The sequence below is a fragment of the Rattus norvegicus genome, chromosome 14, assembly GCF_021556685.1.
Source record: "Rattus norvegicus strain SHRSP/BbbUtx chromosome 14, alternate assembly SHRSP_T2T, whole genome shotgun sequence".
Taxonomy (NCBI): domain Eukaryota; kingdom Metazoa; phylum Chordata; class Mammalia; order Rodentia; family Muridae; genus Rattus; species Rattus norvegicus.
Window position 1 is genome coordinate 80,947,008 of NC_141547.1, and position 19,882 is coordinate 80,966,889.

At 49.6% G+C, this 19,882-nt stretch overlaps 1 protein-coding gene across 6 annotated transcripts in view; it reads left to right on the forward strand.

Annotated features, from left to right (window-relative positions):
• Positions 1 to 19,882, forward strand: part of Zfyve28 (zinc finger FYVE-type containing 28) — an 85,907-nt gene that overhangs the window by 22,769 nt on the left and 43,256 nt on the right. For all 6 annotated transcript variants that reach the window (XR_015636627.1, XR_015636626.1, XR_015636624.1 and 3 more), the window contains 1 exon segment: positions 19,162 to 19,302. Coding sequence is in view for 2 of the 6 variants with exons in the window: in XM_087583205.1 (XP_087439331.1) it covers positions 19,162 to 19,302 (141 nt within the window). In the remaining 4 variants the exon portion in view is untranslated.

A 19,882-nucleotide genomic window follows, 5' to 3' on the forward strand; every position in this document is an offset into this window, starting at 1 on the left:
TAAAGTCGTATTTTTATTACTTTTAATTGTGTGTGTCTGCAGGTGTGTGTGTGAGTGCGGGTACCCACAGAGGCCAGAAATGTCATCTAGCTGAAGACTGAGTTATAGATTGCTAGTTAGTTGTCTGGAGTGGATGCCAGGCCTCGGTGCATGCTCTTAATAATTGGCCCCCGTGGCTGATTCTTACAGTGAGGCTGCACATTGTGGCAGACGGCCCCACTCCCTCAGCTGAAAGCAGAGGAAAATAGATGTTAGGATCCCACAGTTCCCCAGGGGGTGTACCCCAGTGACCTGAACGCCTCTCACCAAGCCTCACCTCCTAAAGATTCCTCCTTCTCCTAGGAGGACACCCTGGAGGCCAAGACACTTGGGTGCTTGGGGATGGTCAGTATCCAACCTACGGCTCTGATAGATGTAAGCACCAGTGTGCAGACAGGCCAACTGTAGATCAGTGAGTTCTGTTCAACTCTGGCAAGTGACCTCAGTCACAGCTTCCTTCTCAAAATCTATTTCTAAGGAAATGGCCATGTAGGGAGGACATGGGACAGGTTGTTCAAACTCCTTTCTGTCCACAATTACATCCTCCCTTCGAAAGCTCTGTTAGTGGCCTGGTTAAAAATTAATTACGAGGGTTCTGTCAGTAAGCATGAGGACCCAAGTTCTATCCCCAGCACCCACACTAAAGAAAATGAAACCAACCAACCAACCAGTAGACCTGCGTACAGCGGTGCTGCGATTGTAATTCCAGCCCTGGGGAGGCAGAGAGCGGCTAAAACCTATGCTCGCTGCCCAGCTACTCTAGCCTACTTAGCGATCCCCGGGTTTAGTGAGACATCCTGTCTTTAAAAGAAAAAAAAAAAAAAAAAAGAAAGTAGAGAACGGGGCGGGAGAGAATGCTCAGCAGTTAAGAGCACTCACTGCTCTTCAGAGGATCTGAGTTCAATTCCCAGCACCCATTAGTTATAGACTCACAATTGCCTGTAACTCCAGCTCCAGGGGATCCAGCACTTCAGGCCTTCCCTGTTTTTTGCAAACACATGGGCACACTCACGTGGGCACACTCATGTGGGCACACACATACACATAATTTAAAGACAAAACAACTTAAATCTTAAAAGTGGAGAGGGCAGGAGAAGGGTACCTGATGTTGACTCTGGTGTGTGCACATCTGTGCCCTGGTGTGTGTGCATATGTGTGTGAGTGCACACATACACACACACACCTGCATACACATGCATGCACATAGAAATGCACATACATGCACACAAAGTTTCAACACTGCTGTGGAGGAAAGCTTCATGGAGCCGAAGTACTAGTGTGGTCCAGAAAGCTGGTGAGACTCAGATTGTACGGCGTAATTTAGAGAGCGTGCTCGCCCTGTGCACTGAAGACGACTCTCCAGTTGTACCTCTTGATGTACATTTGTTTTTCCTCCTGCGGCAGTGTCGTGGATAATCTTGTTTTCTTGTATTAATAAACATTTTGTATCAATTATATCTGACTTGTGTAGAAGAGCACTAGACAAAGAAACAGAAGGCTTTCCCATTGCTTCCAGCACAGGCATTGTCTTCAGAGCTGGTGAGGGACTCGCTCTTCTCTCAGGCAGTCAGGAGGTGCTGCTCCCTGCTAGGGCAAGCCTGGAGCAGAGACCACATGGTATGTTCCTTGTGGGTGGCAGGCAAAAGCAGTTCTGTCCTGACGACAGGTCTTTTTGTTCCCTGCTTCTGTTCTGGCCTCTCCGTATCCTGTCAGTTGACACCAGTCATCAGTTTTCCCTGCTGCTCAGATCTGCTTCTGTTCTGAGGAAGGAGCGATGGCATGGGGTGTGTCTCGGGGACCCTGCACTGTGGGTCCCCAGGATCTAGCTGAAGCCAATCGGTCTTCCCTAGAGAATTGTATGTATGGCTGTCCAGGCTAGGTCTTTGGAAAACCCATTTTACTGTTTGTTCCATGCCCTCGGCTGGAACCGCTCAATTTTTAAGCTTTTTTTTTTTTTTTTTTTCCGGAGCTGGGGACCGAACCCAGGGCCTTGCGCTTCCTAGGCAAGCGCTCTACCACTGGGAACCGCTCAATTTTATAATAAACGTAAAATAATCCGGACAGAGTCCCTGCCCAAGACGGTAGGGTTCCAGGACCCGTTCCCACCTGCAGCATTTCTTGAAAAGCTAGGATTCTGTTTTGATTCTTGTCAGGGTAGGGTTGTTCTGGGTAGGCCAGAGAATGATATACAATATCTGTGCTTTTCAAATTGCAGCTAATGAGTCTGCTAAGGATGGTCAGCCATGATAGAAGAATGAATAGTGAACAGCAGCTGAGAGAAGAAAATATCATGACAGCAGGTGCTTGTAGCATCCAACAGAGACAGTGGGCTCACAGAGAGTAAACAGCCACACCATCGAATCAGTCTTAAATCATCCAGCAGAAATGAGGGGAGTCCCATGGAGGCTGCCACTGGGCATTCCCCACGGAGAACACAGGGAACCCAGTGTCCCCTGGGTGAGGCTTTAAAGTGGAACAGAAATCAGCAAATGTAACACCATTAACTCATGCATAAGGTCACCCACCATAAGGGACAAGGGAAGGCTGGAACAGTCAGCCGGCATCCCATTGAGAGTCCCAGGCAGAACAGAACTTCTGGCTTCTTTTCCCCACGGCAGGCATTTGTATCTCACGGGATAAACAATATTAGTGTCTGTTGGAAGGTTGCCTTCCACTGTTCTCAAGCCTACAGTCTTCTCCCTCTGGCTCTTTTTCTGTTCTACACGCAGCCTCCCACCCCTGCCTGCTATTAAAGATTTGGGGACCAGCCGGACAGGGTGTTTGGGAACCTTTGAGAGTAAAATGCTTGGGTCTGATGTAGGGAGGGGAAAGACCAGCTTTCAAAGCCGGCTTCCCAGTGAGCTCAAATAAACAGGACAATTTACCAATGAAATGTACATTATAGGGGTGAAACTTTGCAGGGGTCTTGTGTCCTGGTTGAGGGAGATGGCTCTAGGCCTTGGTCTCCTTTGCCCCTGAAGAATTTTCAAAAGTCATAAGGGTGATCCACTCCTCTTTCTGTTCACAGTCTTTTTTGTGTTGCTCTGGGCTCCCTGGGCTGCTGTTCCTGAGGCACTGCAGAGAGCTTATCTCAAGCCCACTCCTGCTCCCAAAGGGCTTGTCACAGTCCGACCTCTGCATGTCCTGACCCTGGCTGCGTAGAACACTGTTCCTTCTCTTGTCAGGGTGGCCATTTGCACCTGACTATCAGCAAGGCCCAGAGGTTCTCAAACATTGTAAAAAATGCTTTTCTTTTCTCAGATGAGGAGGATTTCTTCTAGAAAGTTCATTGCCAGCCTGGGTTCCTGAGATTTCCTCTAAGATCCTGAGGGAAGGGGGCTCTTGGGAATAGACCCTTTACCAGTCTTGGCAGCTATCTCCCCTTAATGGGTCCCGACTCTGACGCTACATCTTCTGTGATCCTGTCTCCTTAAAATTGCTCTGAGGGGTGATGGGGTAGGGACGGACTGGAGAGAGTGTTTAGCATTTAAGAGCTTTTGTTGGCCTTCCAGACACTCTGCTTCAGTTCCCAATATTACATACATAGACACACAATACATAGAATTAAAAATAACATAAATAAATCTTTTAAAAATTGCTTTTCAGGGCCTGGAGAGACCCTGAGGAATGGCTCAGCAGTTAAGAGCACCGGCTGCTCTTCCTGAATTCAATTCCTACAACTACATGGTGGCTCACAACCATCCGTATGAGGGATGTGATGCCCTCTTCTGGTGTGTCTGTAGAAGCACACTCATAAATAAAATAAATAAATCTTTAAAAAAAGTTGCTTTTCAGGGATGTAGGCCACAGCTCCCACCTTGACACCTCCTTCTGGAAACTCCTCCGTGCAGGATGGCAGGCCTGGGGAAGGCAGGGCAGCCTTCTGATGGTGCTAAGCTGAAGCCTCTGAGTCTGTTGGGGACTGGCAGCGTGCACATTGCTGGGAACAGTCCTCCTGCAGCTTTGCTGAGGAATGGTAGTTTACCAAGGCTTGTCCCACGCTGTGGCCTGCCCAGCTGTCTGCTAATACTCTTATAATAACTCAGTGTAGAAGATCTAACAGTCATGAGAGACTTTGAAAGAAATTTAATTCCATTTAAATTTGTGTTGCCAAGAAGTTTGATCGACAATCGGTGAAATACTTTTGATTATATAAATACAGTTCTTGAGGATTATATGAGCCAGGAAGAGAGCTGGAAAGGAGACTTCCAGAAGGCAGAAGGGCTGAGTCCATCTGCTTCTGGGAATCTCTGCTCTTCAACCGCTGAGGAATTTTCTGGCAGGATAGAGGATATCAGAGGGCAGCAGTAAATAGGTAAAGGCATGTGTGCATGTGTATGGAAACAGTGGCTCCATATTAGCTCTGTCTGGTCTCAGACTTCCTATGTGGTCCAGGCTGGACTCATGCGTTGGGTAAGTTTCAATGCTAAATGTTAGTAGTGTAAATCCCCCAGAGATCACAGCCTCTGCAATTTTGGAATCCTAATTGAACGTTTTGGCGGATGGTGTGATTTTTTTTTTTTTCCCGATTCTCTCAGAAGAGGAGGACATCTGGTTTGAGGTTGGCATGAGGGACAGACTCTTCATTCTCGTACAAGGCAAAATGCCCCTGTGGTCCCCAGCTGCACCCCACTCTCCACACCCTGGGGCCTGGGCAGAACTTTGGATTCTCAGTTTTGCTTTTATTGGCTCTTGAGGAGGATGTGATCCCTGCACTTCTGTCTTGGCTTCTGAGGACAGATTTCTGTTGAGCCACCATATGGGAGGTGGGACTCTAACCAGGTCCTTTGCCAGAGCGACCAGTGTGCTTAGCCCTTGAACCACTGCTCTAGCCCAGCAACCTGCTTTCCTAGGTGAACACTGACTGCAATCTCTCAGGTGCTAATGCACTGCCTTTCTCAGGTGAACGTCACACTGCTTGTCTTTGCTCACTCCTTTGACTCTGCTTGACTATGGGACTGTTTGGCAAAACATCTGGCATCTGACCTTGACAAGTATCCATGGAGATCCTGTGCCTTTCTTCTCACAGGCCAAGTGTGTCTGGGGACTGACTGATGGTGTCCCTAGACTTCCCACTGGTTCTCTAGGCCTACCAAGGTGACACCTAACCACCATCATCACCACTGTCATGGAGGCAGTAGCCTGACCTCGCTGCTGACTCTACTGTTTCCTGCTGTTTTCCCTCCATAGCAACCATCGGCTGTGGGCCCTACAACCCAACCTTTCCTGTCACCCAGCAGGCCTGGCTCTTTAAGCCTCAGGGTTGAGTGACCTGCTGCTGTTGTACTGAGGAACCTCTGAGCACTTTTCCATTGTACCTGCGGCCAAAGCACAGAACCGATGAACTGTGCCCCCATCTTCTGCCCCTCCACTTCCCTTCTCTTTATTTTCTTGAGATAGTGTTCTATGTAGCTCAGGGTAGCCTCAAACTTGCTGTGTAGCCGAGGATTACTTTGAACTTAGCACCATGCCTACTCCTAAATGAATCCTTTCCCACTGGGCTTCAGCCTTTAAAGACACCATATGCCACTAGCTTCCCTGCCTGCTTTTATTTTTCTTGTCTTAGAGGTGGCAGCTTAGGTCTTCAACCCAGGTAGGGACAGCTGTACCTCTGGAAGAGTTCCTGGTGGGTTAGGCAGACTTACCTCATGGTTCTTGGTCCCACACCTGGAGACATCTGAAAATGGCTTGAATGACAAATGTACCCCAAAGGTTCATGTGTGTGTGCTGGAGAGATGGCTCAGTGGTTAAGAGCACTGACTGCTCTTCCAGAGGCCCTGAGTTCAAATCCCAGCAACCACATGGTGCCTTACAACCATCTGTAATGGGATCTGATGCCCTCTTCTGGTGTGTCTGAAGACAATGATGGTGTACTTATATACCTAAAATAAATAAATCTTTTTTAAAAAGGTTCGCGTGTTTGAAAACATGGCCCTCAGGTGCAGACTTGGACTTGGGGGAGTTGTGGAAACTCTAAGAGGTAGGGCCAGCTGGAGGACATAGGTTTCTGGGCAGCATCATTGGAAGGTGTAGTCCGGTCCTGTCGGAGTCTAAGATGTAAGAATGGTAGCTGTGGACGTTACCATGCCTTTCCCACCATGAAGCTGGGCTAAAGTGTCTTTCCTCCCCTGAACTGCCTCTGTAGCTTATCCTGTCAGTTACAAGAGAAGTAACTAATATAGTCCCCAACAGGGGTATGGACCCTAACCCAGGGTGTCCCACTCAGGGACAGCCCACTCCTGTACCCCTTCTCAAGAACCTAGAGCCGGTCTCTGTGGCTCCCTCTATTGACGTAAGACTGTGTGGGTAGTACTGACCTGTCACCTCCGTCCCACCACTGATCTACACATGCAGTGTGCGTGCCTTTCGGTGCCGCCTTTTATACGACTTGAATGCATGTTTTGGGATTCATCCGTATTGTAGCCAAGTCAGTCATCTATTGCCGAGCCAGGCTGGATGGACGTCCGTCAGTCTGTTACCCACCCTTATACTGAAGTACATTTTGGGTTGTTTCTTAGGCTGTATAAATAGTGTGGGTGTGTGCATCCACTTCTCTTGGGGTCTCCAGAGTAGCAAATTATTCAGATTGTAATGAAATAGGATTTCTTGCCGTGAAAATGTCTGGTGTTTGCCTTTTCCCGAGGCGTGCTCTCAACCGTTGTATCTCTGCACATCCACAGTGGTGGGTCGCTAGGTAGAGTTAGTTACTTAAGTCTTTAGTACGTCTGAATTCAGTTGTTAAAGCCAGGAGGCGGTGGTGCACGCCTTTAAACGTAGCACTTTCCAGGCAGAGGTAGGTGATCTCTTGAGTTCAAGGGCAGCCTGGTCTACAGAGAGAGTGCCGGGACAGCCTGGGGTACACAGAGAAACTTTATCTTGAAAAAAGAAGTTCAGTTGCCATGTTAGTTCCTTGTCCTGTTGATGCCACAACATACTTGACAGAAGCAGAGTCAGGAAGGAAGGGTGGCTTTGGCTCACAGTCTGAGGGCACAGTCTGCCATGGCACAGCAGTGGAAGGCATCCGGTCACGTTGTAACTGTAGTCAGGAGGGAGGGGAGAGGGAGAGAGACAGACAGAGAGCAAGCGGTGTGCAACCCCAGCCCGTGGGCTCATGCCACCCATATTTAAGGTAGGTCTCCCCTCCACAATTAACCTAATCTAGAAAATCCCTCCCAGATGTGCCCAGAGGTTTGTTTCCATGGTGATTTGAAACCTCATTAAATTGACTATCCAGAACCACGTTCGTTCGGCAGGTGAGATGGCTCAGTGGAGAAGTGCTTGAGGCGCAAGCTAGATAACCCAACTTCAATCCCCAGAGGGAGCCCATGGTGAGAAGACAGCACTGACTCCCAGAAGTAGTCCTCCGACTTGTATGTGCACATGCACGCAAACAACAACAACAACAACAACAACAACAACAACAACAACAACAACAGCCAGTGAAATGGCTCAGTGGGTAGAGGCCTAATGGCCCATGTTTGTCTCAGATTCCACAAGGTGGCAGGAGAGAACAGACTCTGACTGTTGTCCTCTGACCTCTGTGTTTGCTATGACATCTGTATGTCTGCGGTCACAGCATACACACACACACAATAAGCAATAAATAAACAAAAGATTAATTTTCATAACTTTCTTCCCACTAAATTATATTTCCCTGTTTCTGTGTATTGTGGCTGTTATGCATGTGTGTATGCATAACACACATGTTTTGGTATGTTGCACATGTGATTCTGGGGGTTCGAAATCTGATCCTCATGCTTACATAGCAAGGGCTTCAGTTACTGGGCCCTCCTCCACCCAGGTTGTATTTTCAGAGTGTGAGTCTGAAAAGGTTTGGCAGATCAGTACATAGTCTGTGGCTTCTCGTTTCTTAACAGAATTTTCAGAATCAGACCTTTTAATGGTGATAAAGTCCAATTTCCTGGCTTTCCCCCTCCACACTTTGTATAAAGTTCATGGATTTCTATGTGACTTAAGACATCTTTTGGGAGACAGGCAGATTTCTGAGTTCAAGGCCAGCCTGATTTACAGAGCAAGTTCTAGGACAGCTACGGTTACGTAGACCTGTCTCAAAAGACTAAAATAAGCAGATAAATTAAATACAAAAGGAAATCTGTATCAGGCTGGGTGGAGAGAAGAACCGGCCTGTGGCATCATGGGGCCAGGAAATGAGGTCATGGGAAGAGGTAATTGCAGGGAGGCCTGAGGATGCAGAGCAACTCCCTGATGCACACACGGGCCTGCCACCTCCTAGCCCTCTGTCTGCAGATGGCAGAGGAGGCCCCCACCTGCCTCTTCTGCAGCGTCCTTTCATGTCACGGCAGTTGTTCACGTTGTCATAAATAAGATAAAATTTGAGGCACCTGACTTCAACTGATGTTGTCTGGGAGATGACCCAGTATCCACAAACATTAAAACATGCAGAATACATACATACAGACAGCAAACAGGCATGGTGGTATGTGCAGGTAGGATCCTCATGCTGGGAGGTGGAGACAGGAAGGCCCCTGGGACTCATTGCCTGCAGACCTAGCCGACTTGATGAGTTTTAGACCAGGGACAGACTCCAGGGAACATCCCCCACCTCTCCCTCCAGGCACTGAGATTACAGGCACACACCATCATTCCCGGCTTTTGTGGGGTGCTGCCAACTGAACTCAGGAACCCATGTTTGCTCACCAAGCACGTTACTGACCGAGTGACGCTTCCCCCATTCCTTGTCTTAAAAAGCAGTTAATGCAGCTCTGGGCTCCCACGCATAACCTCGCCTAACCCTAGTTACCTCTCAAAGCCTTTTCCTTCAAATGCCACTAAGGTAATACTTGGAGAATGGTGTTCAACCTGGGAATTCTGGTAATAGACACTCAGACCATGGCATGCGTCATGGCGGATAAACCTTTAAAGAAGCCAGACCCAGAGGCGGTATATTATATGCTTCTATTAACACTACTGCCCAGAACAGGCAATCCACAGACAGCCCTTTTGGGGCTGACAGGAGAGTGACTGCCAGGTGTTGTGTGGGTGTGTATGGTTTCTCTCTCTCTCTCTCTCTCTCTCTCTCTCTCTCTCTCTCTCTCTCTCTCTCCCTCTCCCTCTCTCTCTCTCTCCCTCCCTCCCTTCCTCCCTCCCTCCCTCTCTCCCTCCCTCCTTCCTCTTTGTTTCTTTCGAATGCTGGGACTAAAAGTGTGTGCCACCATTGCCTGGCTGTGTGTGGTTTCTTTAGGATAATGAAAATATTCTGTAACTAGATCGTGGTGACAGTTGCATAATTAGAAATATGCTGAACCCCATGAACCGAAAGTTCTAACTGGAGGAATTTTGCAGCATACAAGGTACATCTTAATAAGCTGTTTGCCAAAGCAGGTTTTGTCCTTTTGGGGACTGGCTGCAGGGCTTGGTATCTTAGTCTATTAGACTGACAATTGAGTGGCCTTGGGAAACGTTGCAGAGGATGGGCTCCTGGGGGAGGGGTTTAGTGGCTACTGGAGTTGGTAAGTTTAGCAGTAAGTCTGTTTAGCTTGCTCACCGTGACATTGGTCTGCTAACCTGCCCTGCCTCCACTAGTGAGGTTTCTGTGAGTGCTGGCTTCTGGTAACATGTCCCTTACTCCCCTTGAGTTCTTTTCTCTGGGTTGTAGCATGGGCTGAAGACCCAGGCAGGGTCATCCCAAGCCCTTTCCCCTTCATTATGGGATAGGCCTTTTCCAATCCACTGCATCCTAGGCCTGGGGACCTGCTAGGTACAGAGCATGGGGCAGTCCTAGACAGCTGGGCCTGAGCCCACAGAGCGACACCAGGCTGCCTGAGCTGGCTACTAAGCCCGACTTCAGTAATCCACTTGTCTTACCTCGGGTTGCAGGCTTGCAACAACCCCTGTATCCACTAGCTGCCTGCACAGTCCCATCAAATGCACTGTCAATGTCTTTTAAACTATTAAGTTAAAACATATGATCTCCCCCAGTTTCTACACCCACCTGCCAGGCAGGCCGCTCATTTACTGACAGCATCCTCCTCCATGGCCCCTCACTGCCTGCAGTCCTTCCCTGTGAGTGGTTCCTTGGCTTCGTGCCAGTCCCACACAACTGCTTGCTGAATTGTTGGCAGTTAGTGTATGAACAGCCCTTGATGGGGAGTTTCATTAGAAAATTAATTTTCCTTTTGAAGACCCTTTGCTTAGCCAGCTTCAGTGCACAATGATAGTGTGGGTTGCTAGGGAAGCCATGACAGGAGAACCACTTACTCGAGCCCAGGAGTTTGAGTTCATCCTGGACAATACAACAAGGCCCTGTTTCTAAAAACAAAACAGGATGAAAAGGACCGACTTTTCTGAGAGACCTGTGGTGGCTTTCAGAAAAAAGCACGACAGCCAAGCCAGGGTTATCACTTGTCCGGGTCAGGACAAGGGTTAGGTCCTTGCCCGGTAGCTCCGTGGCTCAGGATATCCTAATAAAAGAGGGCTGTTCATCCGCATGTGATCAGCCCACCCTGCAGGGCTGGCTCGCTCTCCCAGATGGGGTCTGTCTCCAAATCATAGAGTAGATTGAAGTTGCAAAGGCTCCTTTGTTCACTGGCAGGGTGGAGGCCAGGGCACTTGGACACCAACTGCTGCTGTCCTTGAGCAATTAGCGGCTATGGGGAGGCTGCTGGCTCCCCCACATTCTAGGCCTTCTGAGCTGGCTTTGGTGCCTGTTGCAAGCAAGAATGAGGCTGGGAAAAGGAACGTATTCTGGAGAGACAGTGGGTACAGGGGATTATTCTTATTCGGTGTCTAAGCTAGACCTCAAATCCTAATTTACCAGGTTGCTGAGAAACCAGAGAGGCACAGCCGTGCCTGTAGGGAGGCCGTGTGCAGCTGTGCATAAACACTATCTCATGGATTAGCCTATTGGGCAGCACTGGCTATGAACCATTTTCAGGCAAAGTAGGGTTCTAGCTCTCAGAATTTATAGTGAATCTCTCAGGTATGGACAAAGTTTCACAACCATCATTGCATTGGCCAGAATTCTCCATCCTCAAATCTTTCTGATGTGGCATATTTTGGAGACTGTCCCTGTCTGGTCCACCTTCCGCTGGTGTGTTTGGCAGGGGCCATGCTGGGTCTGTCTTTATTTATTATCAAGTGAGATTGTGTGACCTTTTGGTTTGGTTTCTGCCATGTTCAGCTGAGGAGGAGGTACCGTCCTCTACTCCCGGCCTGTACGCCTACACAGAAGTAGAGGGGTGCTCTTCCTGCAATGTAATGGACCACAGGGGACAGAAACAAACACATATAACTTCTCTTGTATGCCTTCCCTTTCTGGAATTCTGTATGCATCCACTTGTGTTGCTGGACCCAGAGTCCAGCCAAGACTAAAGCTGGAGGGCCCCACTGGGCATATTGGAACCAAGACCTAGGTAGCCAATGCTGGCCATCCTTGAGCCTGAGGAAGAAAAGCTCTGTGGCAGCACCGGAGGGGTCACTTGTCCCCAGGTCAGGTTCAAAGCTCTGAAAAGTCATAGATCAAAGATGCTGAGTGGACCAGGAAAGCCTCAGGTGCCTGCCTACACCCTGAGGCAGCACACGTGGAGGTGGGGTATGGTGGCATGTGTAGCGTGTGTGCATGGGGCAGTCCCACCTGGCTGCTTTCCTGCTCATCCTTCTGGGATGTCTGTCTTTCTCCTTTCCTATATGACTCCACGGGAAGGAATCGGCACCGCCCCTCACTAACTTCACGACATGCCTCCTTTCCCAGGCTGTGGGACTTTGAGCTGCCCTCCACTCCGCCCACTTCTGCTCAGGGATACCCCAGCCTCTCCCTTCCCTGCCTTTGCAAACCCTAAGAGTTGTAAGACTACTTTTCTGTCCCTTGCTCTGTCCCACTTGTTACCCTGTCCGTCCTTTCGTGAGGAGACCCTTGGGCCTCTATCCAGGACTGCTGTTGCAGTGGGTAGGTGGATACAGAACCCAGGGGCTTCCTGCCGTTCGCATGGTTCTCGGGTTCACTCCTGAGAGGATGACGGTTTTACTGTGAATCTTATCCCTCATGCAGCCCAGCCCGGTCATCCCTGGTTCGGGTCATGGCTGCCTTGTGGGGGGTGGCGCTCCTTCTTGAGGGAAGGTATATAGGATTTGGCTCCTTATCCTGGCCGGCTGGTTGTTGCTGTCATTTTTGTGCACACTAATGAGGACACTAGGGACTGTACATGCACCTTTCCGGGCATTCATGATGCCTGTCACAGTGTTGCAGGGGTACTTAGCAGGGGGTGGGCCATGGAGGAAGGGTTTGGGATTTGAGCTAGGAGCCAGCCCATCTGGTCCCTTCAGAGTCTACGCTGCAGATTATTCTCTTCCCATCGCTGGATTGGTTTATTTGTATTTTACCACAGAGATGGCGTTTTTTGCTAATGTGAACAAAAACAAAAGTATCACTCGCCCTTCAGAGAGTGCTGTGAGCGGCTTTTGAGAGGTTGTGCTGTTACTGAGGGACATCAGGGCTCCCAGTGCCCCCATACCTCTGAGGACCGGCCGCCTGTAGAGCTAGGTCAGGCCAGAGGCATGTGAGGGATGCTGGCTGTCTACTTGTGGGAATGAGTGGGACAAGGGTACCCTGGGTGAGCCCAGGTCAGTGTTTGGAAGCGACAAGCAGTTCCAGCCATGTTGCCTGTGGGCTGAGCAGCTGTCGGAGTGGTAGTCGTTGTGGGGAGCAGCTGAGTTAAGGCACCTTCAGAGGCTTGGTTTTCTGTGATGCTTTAGGATTTGGAGGATTGGAGTGCAGAGCTTAGGGCTCTCCTGGAGACCTGGTCCAGGAGAGGTCAGGGTCCAGGATGGCACTATGGGTGACTGTCCCTTCGTTGACCTCTCCAGTCTCTTCTTGAAGTCCATGTGTGACCACTGTCTGGGGACAGGCTGAGACTGAAAGGTAACATAGCAGGGTTCTGTGTTCCGGATGTTGGGGCAGTGAATGGCTCAACTGGTTATGTGGAAGGGCTCTCAGAGGTATTCAGACCCTAGCTGACATTCTGACAACATCTGCTTGAGGAAGAACTGCCTAGGCTTTGTGCCCCTCGTGGGGCAGGAACTGTCCTCTCTGGCGCACCATGCTTCCTGGGCTGCCATCTGTGCAGACCGCATATCCTGCTGCCTGCCTGTCATTCTCTTACCTGGAGCCTGACCGAGACCATGAGCTTGCTCTCTAGAGCTACAGGGCATCAGTTAGTGTCCTCCATCTGCAGTATGCATGTCATATTTAGGAAGCAGGAGTGTGGACAGGGTCTAGCCTTGGCACTGGTCTACCCTTTTCTTCCACCAGAGAGGCCTGGGGATTCTCACCATGGCTCTGGGCAGAAGTCCTAGCTTCATGGCTTCTAACATGCAAACCGTGCAAACCAGGCCACTTGTTACTTTCACACGCATCAGTCTCCCTGCCTGGTCCATTGCACATTAGACTCTGATGAGCGGTGCCTAACACAGGGCTGGGCTTGATTCCTCTGGAGTGGCTCATGGTGAGCAGGACCCAGGTGCTGTGATCTCTGATAATGTCCCAGCCCCACCAGAAATCCTCTGAACTAAAGGGAAACACTTCAGAGTCACCCATGGCTACTCAGAGGGCCCCTGCAAGGAGGACCCAACCTCGCCCACACTATGAGTGTGTCCACTCTGACAGCCACACTCATCAGGGCCCAGGCTTCTGAGAGAATAAATAATGCAAGCAACTTCCTGTAGTTAGTGCTGTGTTGGTCCACCCTGTATTGTGACTTAACTTTATAATTGCTCGGTGTATCTGCAGAGTGCGTGTGAGGACAGGCACAGTCACACCACAGGGAGATCAGGGGACAATTGTCCCTCCTTGCCACCCACCTTGTTCGAGTCAAGGTCTCCTCTTTGTTGTTTGCCACTGCACACACCAGGCTAGCCAGCCTGTGAGCTTCCGAGGTTTTCCTGTCTCCACCTCTCTTCCCTCCAGAGAAGCACTGGGATTACAAATGTGTGCCACCATGCCTGGCTTTTTAAAGTGGGTTCTAGGGATCTGAACTCAGATCCTCACCTTTGCACAGAAGAACTTTCTCCAATGAGCTGTCTACCCAGCCCACAAAGAATTGTCTTAAAATAAAATTCTTTTTTAAAAAAATTATTTATTATATCTAAGTACACTGTCGCTGTCTTCAGACACACCAGAAGAGGGCATCAGTTCTCATTACAGATGGTTGTGAGCCACCATGTGGTTGCTGGGATTTGAACTCAGGACCTCTGGAAGAGCAGCCAATGCTCTTAACCACTGAGCCGTGTCTCTCCAGCCCAAAATTCTTTATGATTAATTTATGAGTAAATGTTTGATTTGTATACCTGTTTTATGTACTTATATAACCAGGGTGATATGGAGGTTTCTTGGGAAAGGGATCACTAGTGAAAAAAGAAATCCAAGACCTGTTCTAACCTTTTTCCCTGCCCTCGGCTGTGGATATAGTTGAGACAGTATCCAGGCAGTATTGTTTTAAAGGCATTCCTACAGTTCGGGTATGATTTTACAATGTTGCAGTTTTTACTGCATACTTTTTAACAAAGTACCTACCTCCTCCTACTCACGATGATCCCTTTGTCCTATACAGTTTCTTTTGGGACATCAAAACACTTAAAATCTGGGCTGGAGAGATGGCTCAGTGGTTAAGAGCACTGACTGCTCTTCCACAGGATCCAGGTTGAATTCCCAGCACCCACATGGCAGCTCACGACTGTCTGTAACTCCAGTTCCAGGGGATCTGACACCCTCACACAGATAAACATCCAGGCAAAGCACCAATGCACATAAAATAAAAATTGAAAAAAAAAAAACCCACAAAATCAGTATGCTGACTTCCTGTGTCAGACCTGTGAGCCAACCTGCATGGGGCCAGTGCCCACCCCGCTGGTACAGCACTGAGTAGTGAGCTGGTGAATTGGCTCTTTGGGCTCTACTCTGCAAATTACAGACTTAGTAACCAAAATTTTCTCTTGGATCCTTTAATCAGGACAAATTGAGTCTCATTGGTTTTGTTAATTCATTTCCTGGGACACCTGCCTGGAGGCTTCCTCCTCACAGCACCTGGGGCCTGGGATAGGCGTGACTGACATAGTGATTTAGGATCCGTTCTGCACCCACACTGTGGCCTGTGGGGAACACAGAAGCACTTTGGTTCTTTAGTCTGAGAGGCCTAGTGCTCCATTGGCAGCTGAAATTTAAAACAGCACGGACATCATTTTGTGTTTTTGTAATATTTTCTGAACATTCTTACACTTTCTTTTAGGCGTATGTGTATGCCTGTGTGTGCATTATACGTGTGTGTGTGTGTGTGTGTGTGTGTGTGTGTGTGTGTGTGTGTGTGTGAGAGAGAGAGAGAGAGAGAGAGAGAGAGAGAGAGAGAGAGAAAGAGAGAGAGAGAGAGATTGAGTCCCACTTTGGTCATAAATGGAGAATATAGGGCAGACGGGGAACCTTGACTCTAGCAAGGGTTGTGATTTAGAATGCTAGCAGGTGTAGGCCTCTACTTTAGGTCCTCCCCATACTGAAATCACACATTTGTAGATATATAAATGCATGTACACGCTAGTAGAAATGCATGCAGTGATGCACATCCACAATGCATACATACACAGGCCATGTGCACACTCAACCATGAACATATGGGTGCTGTTGGTTTCCGTAGAGCACAGGCAAGAGGGAGGTGGGAGGGCTAAGGAGACCACATGTAGCCCTCTTGAGGCTGGGTCCTTTCCTTGGTGATGGGTGGGCTGCCACCTGGGAAACTGACAGACGGGACTTTCCTGACAACCCTGGCCAAAGTCAGCTGCTCTGCACCTTGTCTGCCAAGCCTTCCCTTTCTAGCATTTCTTGCTGGGGAGCTGGTGGGGTTGAGGTCAGAAGGGAACTAGGCTTCTGTTGACCTAGTTGACCACTCTAAGCTGGCTGACAAGTAAAGTGGGCCGTACCGTTGACGAGGTGTACAACACACGTCTCTTGGGTGAGCATAAGTTTGTCCCTGCTTGAGAAGGAGCCAGACGCCTTCCAGGAGAAAGGGGTAACAGGAGGAAGCTATTTCTGTCTGCTGGGAAACGGGTGTGTCTATGACTGTTCCTCCTTCCCCAGGGAATGTCAGGAGCACCTAGGAGAAGCTAGGGAGCAATGCAAGCCAGAATGGGATCCTAGGGGCTGTCAGAGAGTGAGTTGGCCTGTGAGAGCCATGTCCATTAAAGGGAGGAGCAGGGCCAGGACCCTGCCAGAATCGTGTGGTGGGAAGAGAGGAATAAATGTGTCTCTCGTCTTCCACCCTGCCTTTTTCAAAACTGATTTTTATTTTATTTGTACATGCATGCAGAGGTCAGTTTGTAGAGCCTGGTCCTTTCCTTCTATGACCGGGGTCCAGGGGATTGAACTCTGGATGTTGAACTTCATGAGCTGAGTCCTCTCAGTTGTTTGTGCATGAGCACATGGGTTGGTGCAGTGACATTTTTGACAGTTCTGGAATCTTGGCTTCTTTAAAAAGAAAAAACCCACAGAAACATTGTAAGAATGTTCTTTCGATTTCATCCCAGGGGTGGGATGTGGGGCTGCTTCGGACGGTCTGTAGCAGCTGACCTCGGTTTGCCTCCTGCTCAGGCAGAGGCATGGTTTTAACCAACTGCAGATAGCTTCTGTGACTGTGTGACATTTGGAATTCTAGGAACTTTCCAGAGGGCCCTGAGAGTCTAGGGGGGCGGTTGTTGGTTGTGGTTTGTTAGTAGCTGTGGTCAAAGAAGAAACAAAAGGGAAAAATGAGATTCAGGGAGTTTTCTGGTTGCTCCCCATCTATCCTTGTTTCTCTTCCATTTAGTGGGGAGAGGGGGAGGGGTGAGGGGAGCAGGGGATAAAGGGTAGGAGAAGGAAGAACCCACAGAATAGCATAGACCAGCTGCAGGTTGGTGTCTGTGCCATGACCCACACGTGGAGGTCGGAGGGCAATCTTGGACATTAGTCCTTGCCCCTGATCCTGTTGGGGATTGGGTCTCTGTTATCCTCTGTGCTCAGACTCACTGGCTTGTGAGCTTCCTGACTCACGAGCTTCTAGGGCCTCTTATCTCTGCCTCCTATCTTATCGTAGGAGTGCTGTGGTTACAGATGTAAACTACCATGTCTTACCTGGGCTCTGAGGATCTGAACTCAGGTCGTTATGCCTGCATGGCAGACCTGTACCCACTGAGCTCACTCCCAGACCCAACTATACCCCTGGATCTCATCTCATCCCAGTCTCCGGTGTGTCGCAGCCCTCCTGGGTGTGGCAGTAGCTGAGAAGTCAGCCCAGGTGTGGAGGGGTAGGGGGCCAGCAGTGGGTGCAGCATGTGGCACAAGGGACCTTTCTCTCTCTGCGTATGGGGTGTCACCAACCAGGTAAAAGGGAAGGTGCTGCATCTGCATCTAGACCCGATCAGGCAGGTCTGGGAGTCCCCACTCAGCTCTCTGCAGGATGTCTTGGGAAGGTCTGCTACCCTTCTTGATTTAGCATTGTAGCTGTCTGTGACGTGCTATGCAGATTCTGATTGGTGACTTAGCCAGCCCCATAAGGGGCTGTTTGACCACACCTCGGTGTTCCCTTCCTTCCCCAGTATCCTTGACTAGTTGGGAGGTTCGTGTTTGTGATCAAGGCCTTGTAGTTAAGGAAAAGCCTCCTTGAGCCTTTTTGGGAGTCTTGGGGAAGGGGCAGAGAAAGGGACTGTGAGGGAAAGGCAAGGCAAGGAAGGGAAGGGGAAGGGGAAGGGGAAAGAAGGAGAAGGAGAGGGGAGGGAAAGGAAGGGAAAGGAAGGGAAAGGAAGGGAAGGAAAGGGGGAAGGGAAAGGGGAAAGAAGGGGAAGGGAAGGGAAGGGAAGGGTAGGGAAGGGAAGGGAAGGGAAGGGAAGGGAAGGGAAGGATAGGGAAACTACAGTAATGCCCAGAAGTTAACACACTGAGGTGTAAACACAGCCACATGCATGGGTGGAAGAGAGTGGGCCAGGTACCAGCACGTGTTCTCTGTGAGCATGTGTGCACCCATGTGAGCCGAATCACAGCAAATTAGGGTTGGTACATTTGTATGTATTCTACTCTCTTGGGTCTTTGTTTCTTCCCTTCTGGTTTTGGAGGCTGAGCCAGAGCCTTGTGCATGCTAGGTGGATGCTCTGTCTTGAGCTGTGTATCTGTCCTCAGTCCTCTCCCATGTCTTTCTTCCTGCAATCATGAGCGCCCTTTACTGGAACATGCTGGGGCTTCACCATTTCTCCTTCATTTCTCTGAACCCTGGACTGACAGCTCTAGGGAAGGAGTCCTTGATACCTAGGAGCCCAGGGGACCGTTGTGTGACCCAGCCAGTGGGCTGCAGCAAAGAGACAGTGGGCAGATATCAGGCAAATGGAAGAGACAGGGAGCCCGGGTTCTCCTCAGAGTTTGGCTGTTGCAAAACCAGAACCAGAGCACCTATGAGTTAGTGGAAGGGAGGCCTCTGAGTTGAGGAAACTGGTGTTCCCCAGTATTAAGAAATGGGGTTGAGAGGGCAGGGAGGTCTTCAGAGGGCAGGGAATGGAAGACTGATCACAAACTCTGCCAATCATTTTCATTTCATTGGAGTGAAATAATAATAATAATAATAATAATAATAATAATAATAATAATGGCTCCTTTCTTCCGTGGCTGTCTTTGTCATTTCTGTTTAGACTTGTAAATGAAACACCTTTTCTTAGACAAAGTCTCAGGCTCATATCAAATACATAATCCTCCTACCTCAGTCTCCCTAGTGCTGGGATGGCAGGTATGTGCCAATAGGCCTTGTTTATATAATTTTTATTTTTCCTAAGAGGTTTTCTGTCATCCCTGGGCCTCTCTCTTCCTCTTTTCTGGGATTCTAACAAGGGTCTTTTGTGTAGGATGAGCTAAGCGGGCATTGCCCCAACAGCCTGGCTTTTGCCTCGATTGTATTCCTAAAGGTTCTTATGGAGAAATCCGATGAGATGGCTACTGCTTGGGATAGAGGAGTCCAGGTTAGAGGCTTAGCCCTGGGCGTCAACACAGGGGCAGCCTGCCCTGCAGGAACAAGGCCACCAGCTATCAGGTCTCCTCCAGCAGTTACCACCTCCTCATGTTTCCAGTACCTCTCTCTCCTGCAGAGGTCAGACCCACAGCTGCTGGCCCAGTTCTACTATGCCGATGAGGAGCTGAACCAGGTGGCTGCAGAGCTGGACAGCCTGGATGGGCGGAAGGAGCCCCAGAGGTGCACACTGCTTGTCAGCCAGTTCCGCTCCTGTCAGGTGAGTGGGACGGTGGGGGCGTGGGGCTGTGTGTCCATCTTTGGGAGTTCTTAGGGGAAGTGCTGGGTTGGGTAAGTGTCTGTAACCAAGGATGGGTGCTGTGACCTGTCCTGGTAAGCATGGGGCTTTGCCACCTGATCTCACCCTGTCAGGATGTAATTGGGACCCTGGAAATAATGAAGAGATTAGACCCAAGAAGAGGGTAGTCTTGGGCAGGGCAGGATCATGGGGGATGGGGAGCTAGGTTGCAAGTGCACAGGGTGCCTGGGAAGAGCAGAAGCTGAGGCTAGAGCTAGGTGGAGGGCAGCTGGCTTGGGAAGGGAGGCCCTGGCTCTGGCTGCTCTGGCTGCTGTGGCCGCTCTGGCCGGGTATGTGTGCAGAGTTAGCTGTGGGGGATGTCACTGCACTTGGCTGCTGACTCACGGTGCTGGGAGCTTTTGCTGCATAATTCAGAGACAGCTCTGGAAGCTGCTGCTAAAAATACCTTACCAGCAGCGTTTTCTTCCAGCGCACCCAACGTTCATGAGGCGCTTCCAGCAGGGACAAAGTTTTGTCAAGTGACAAGCACAGTCTTTCGAAA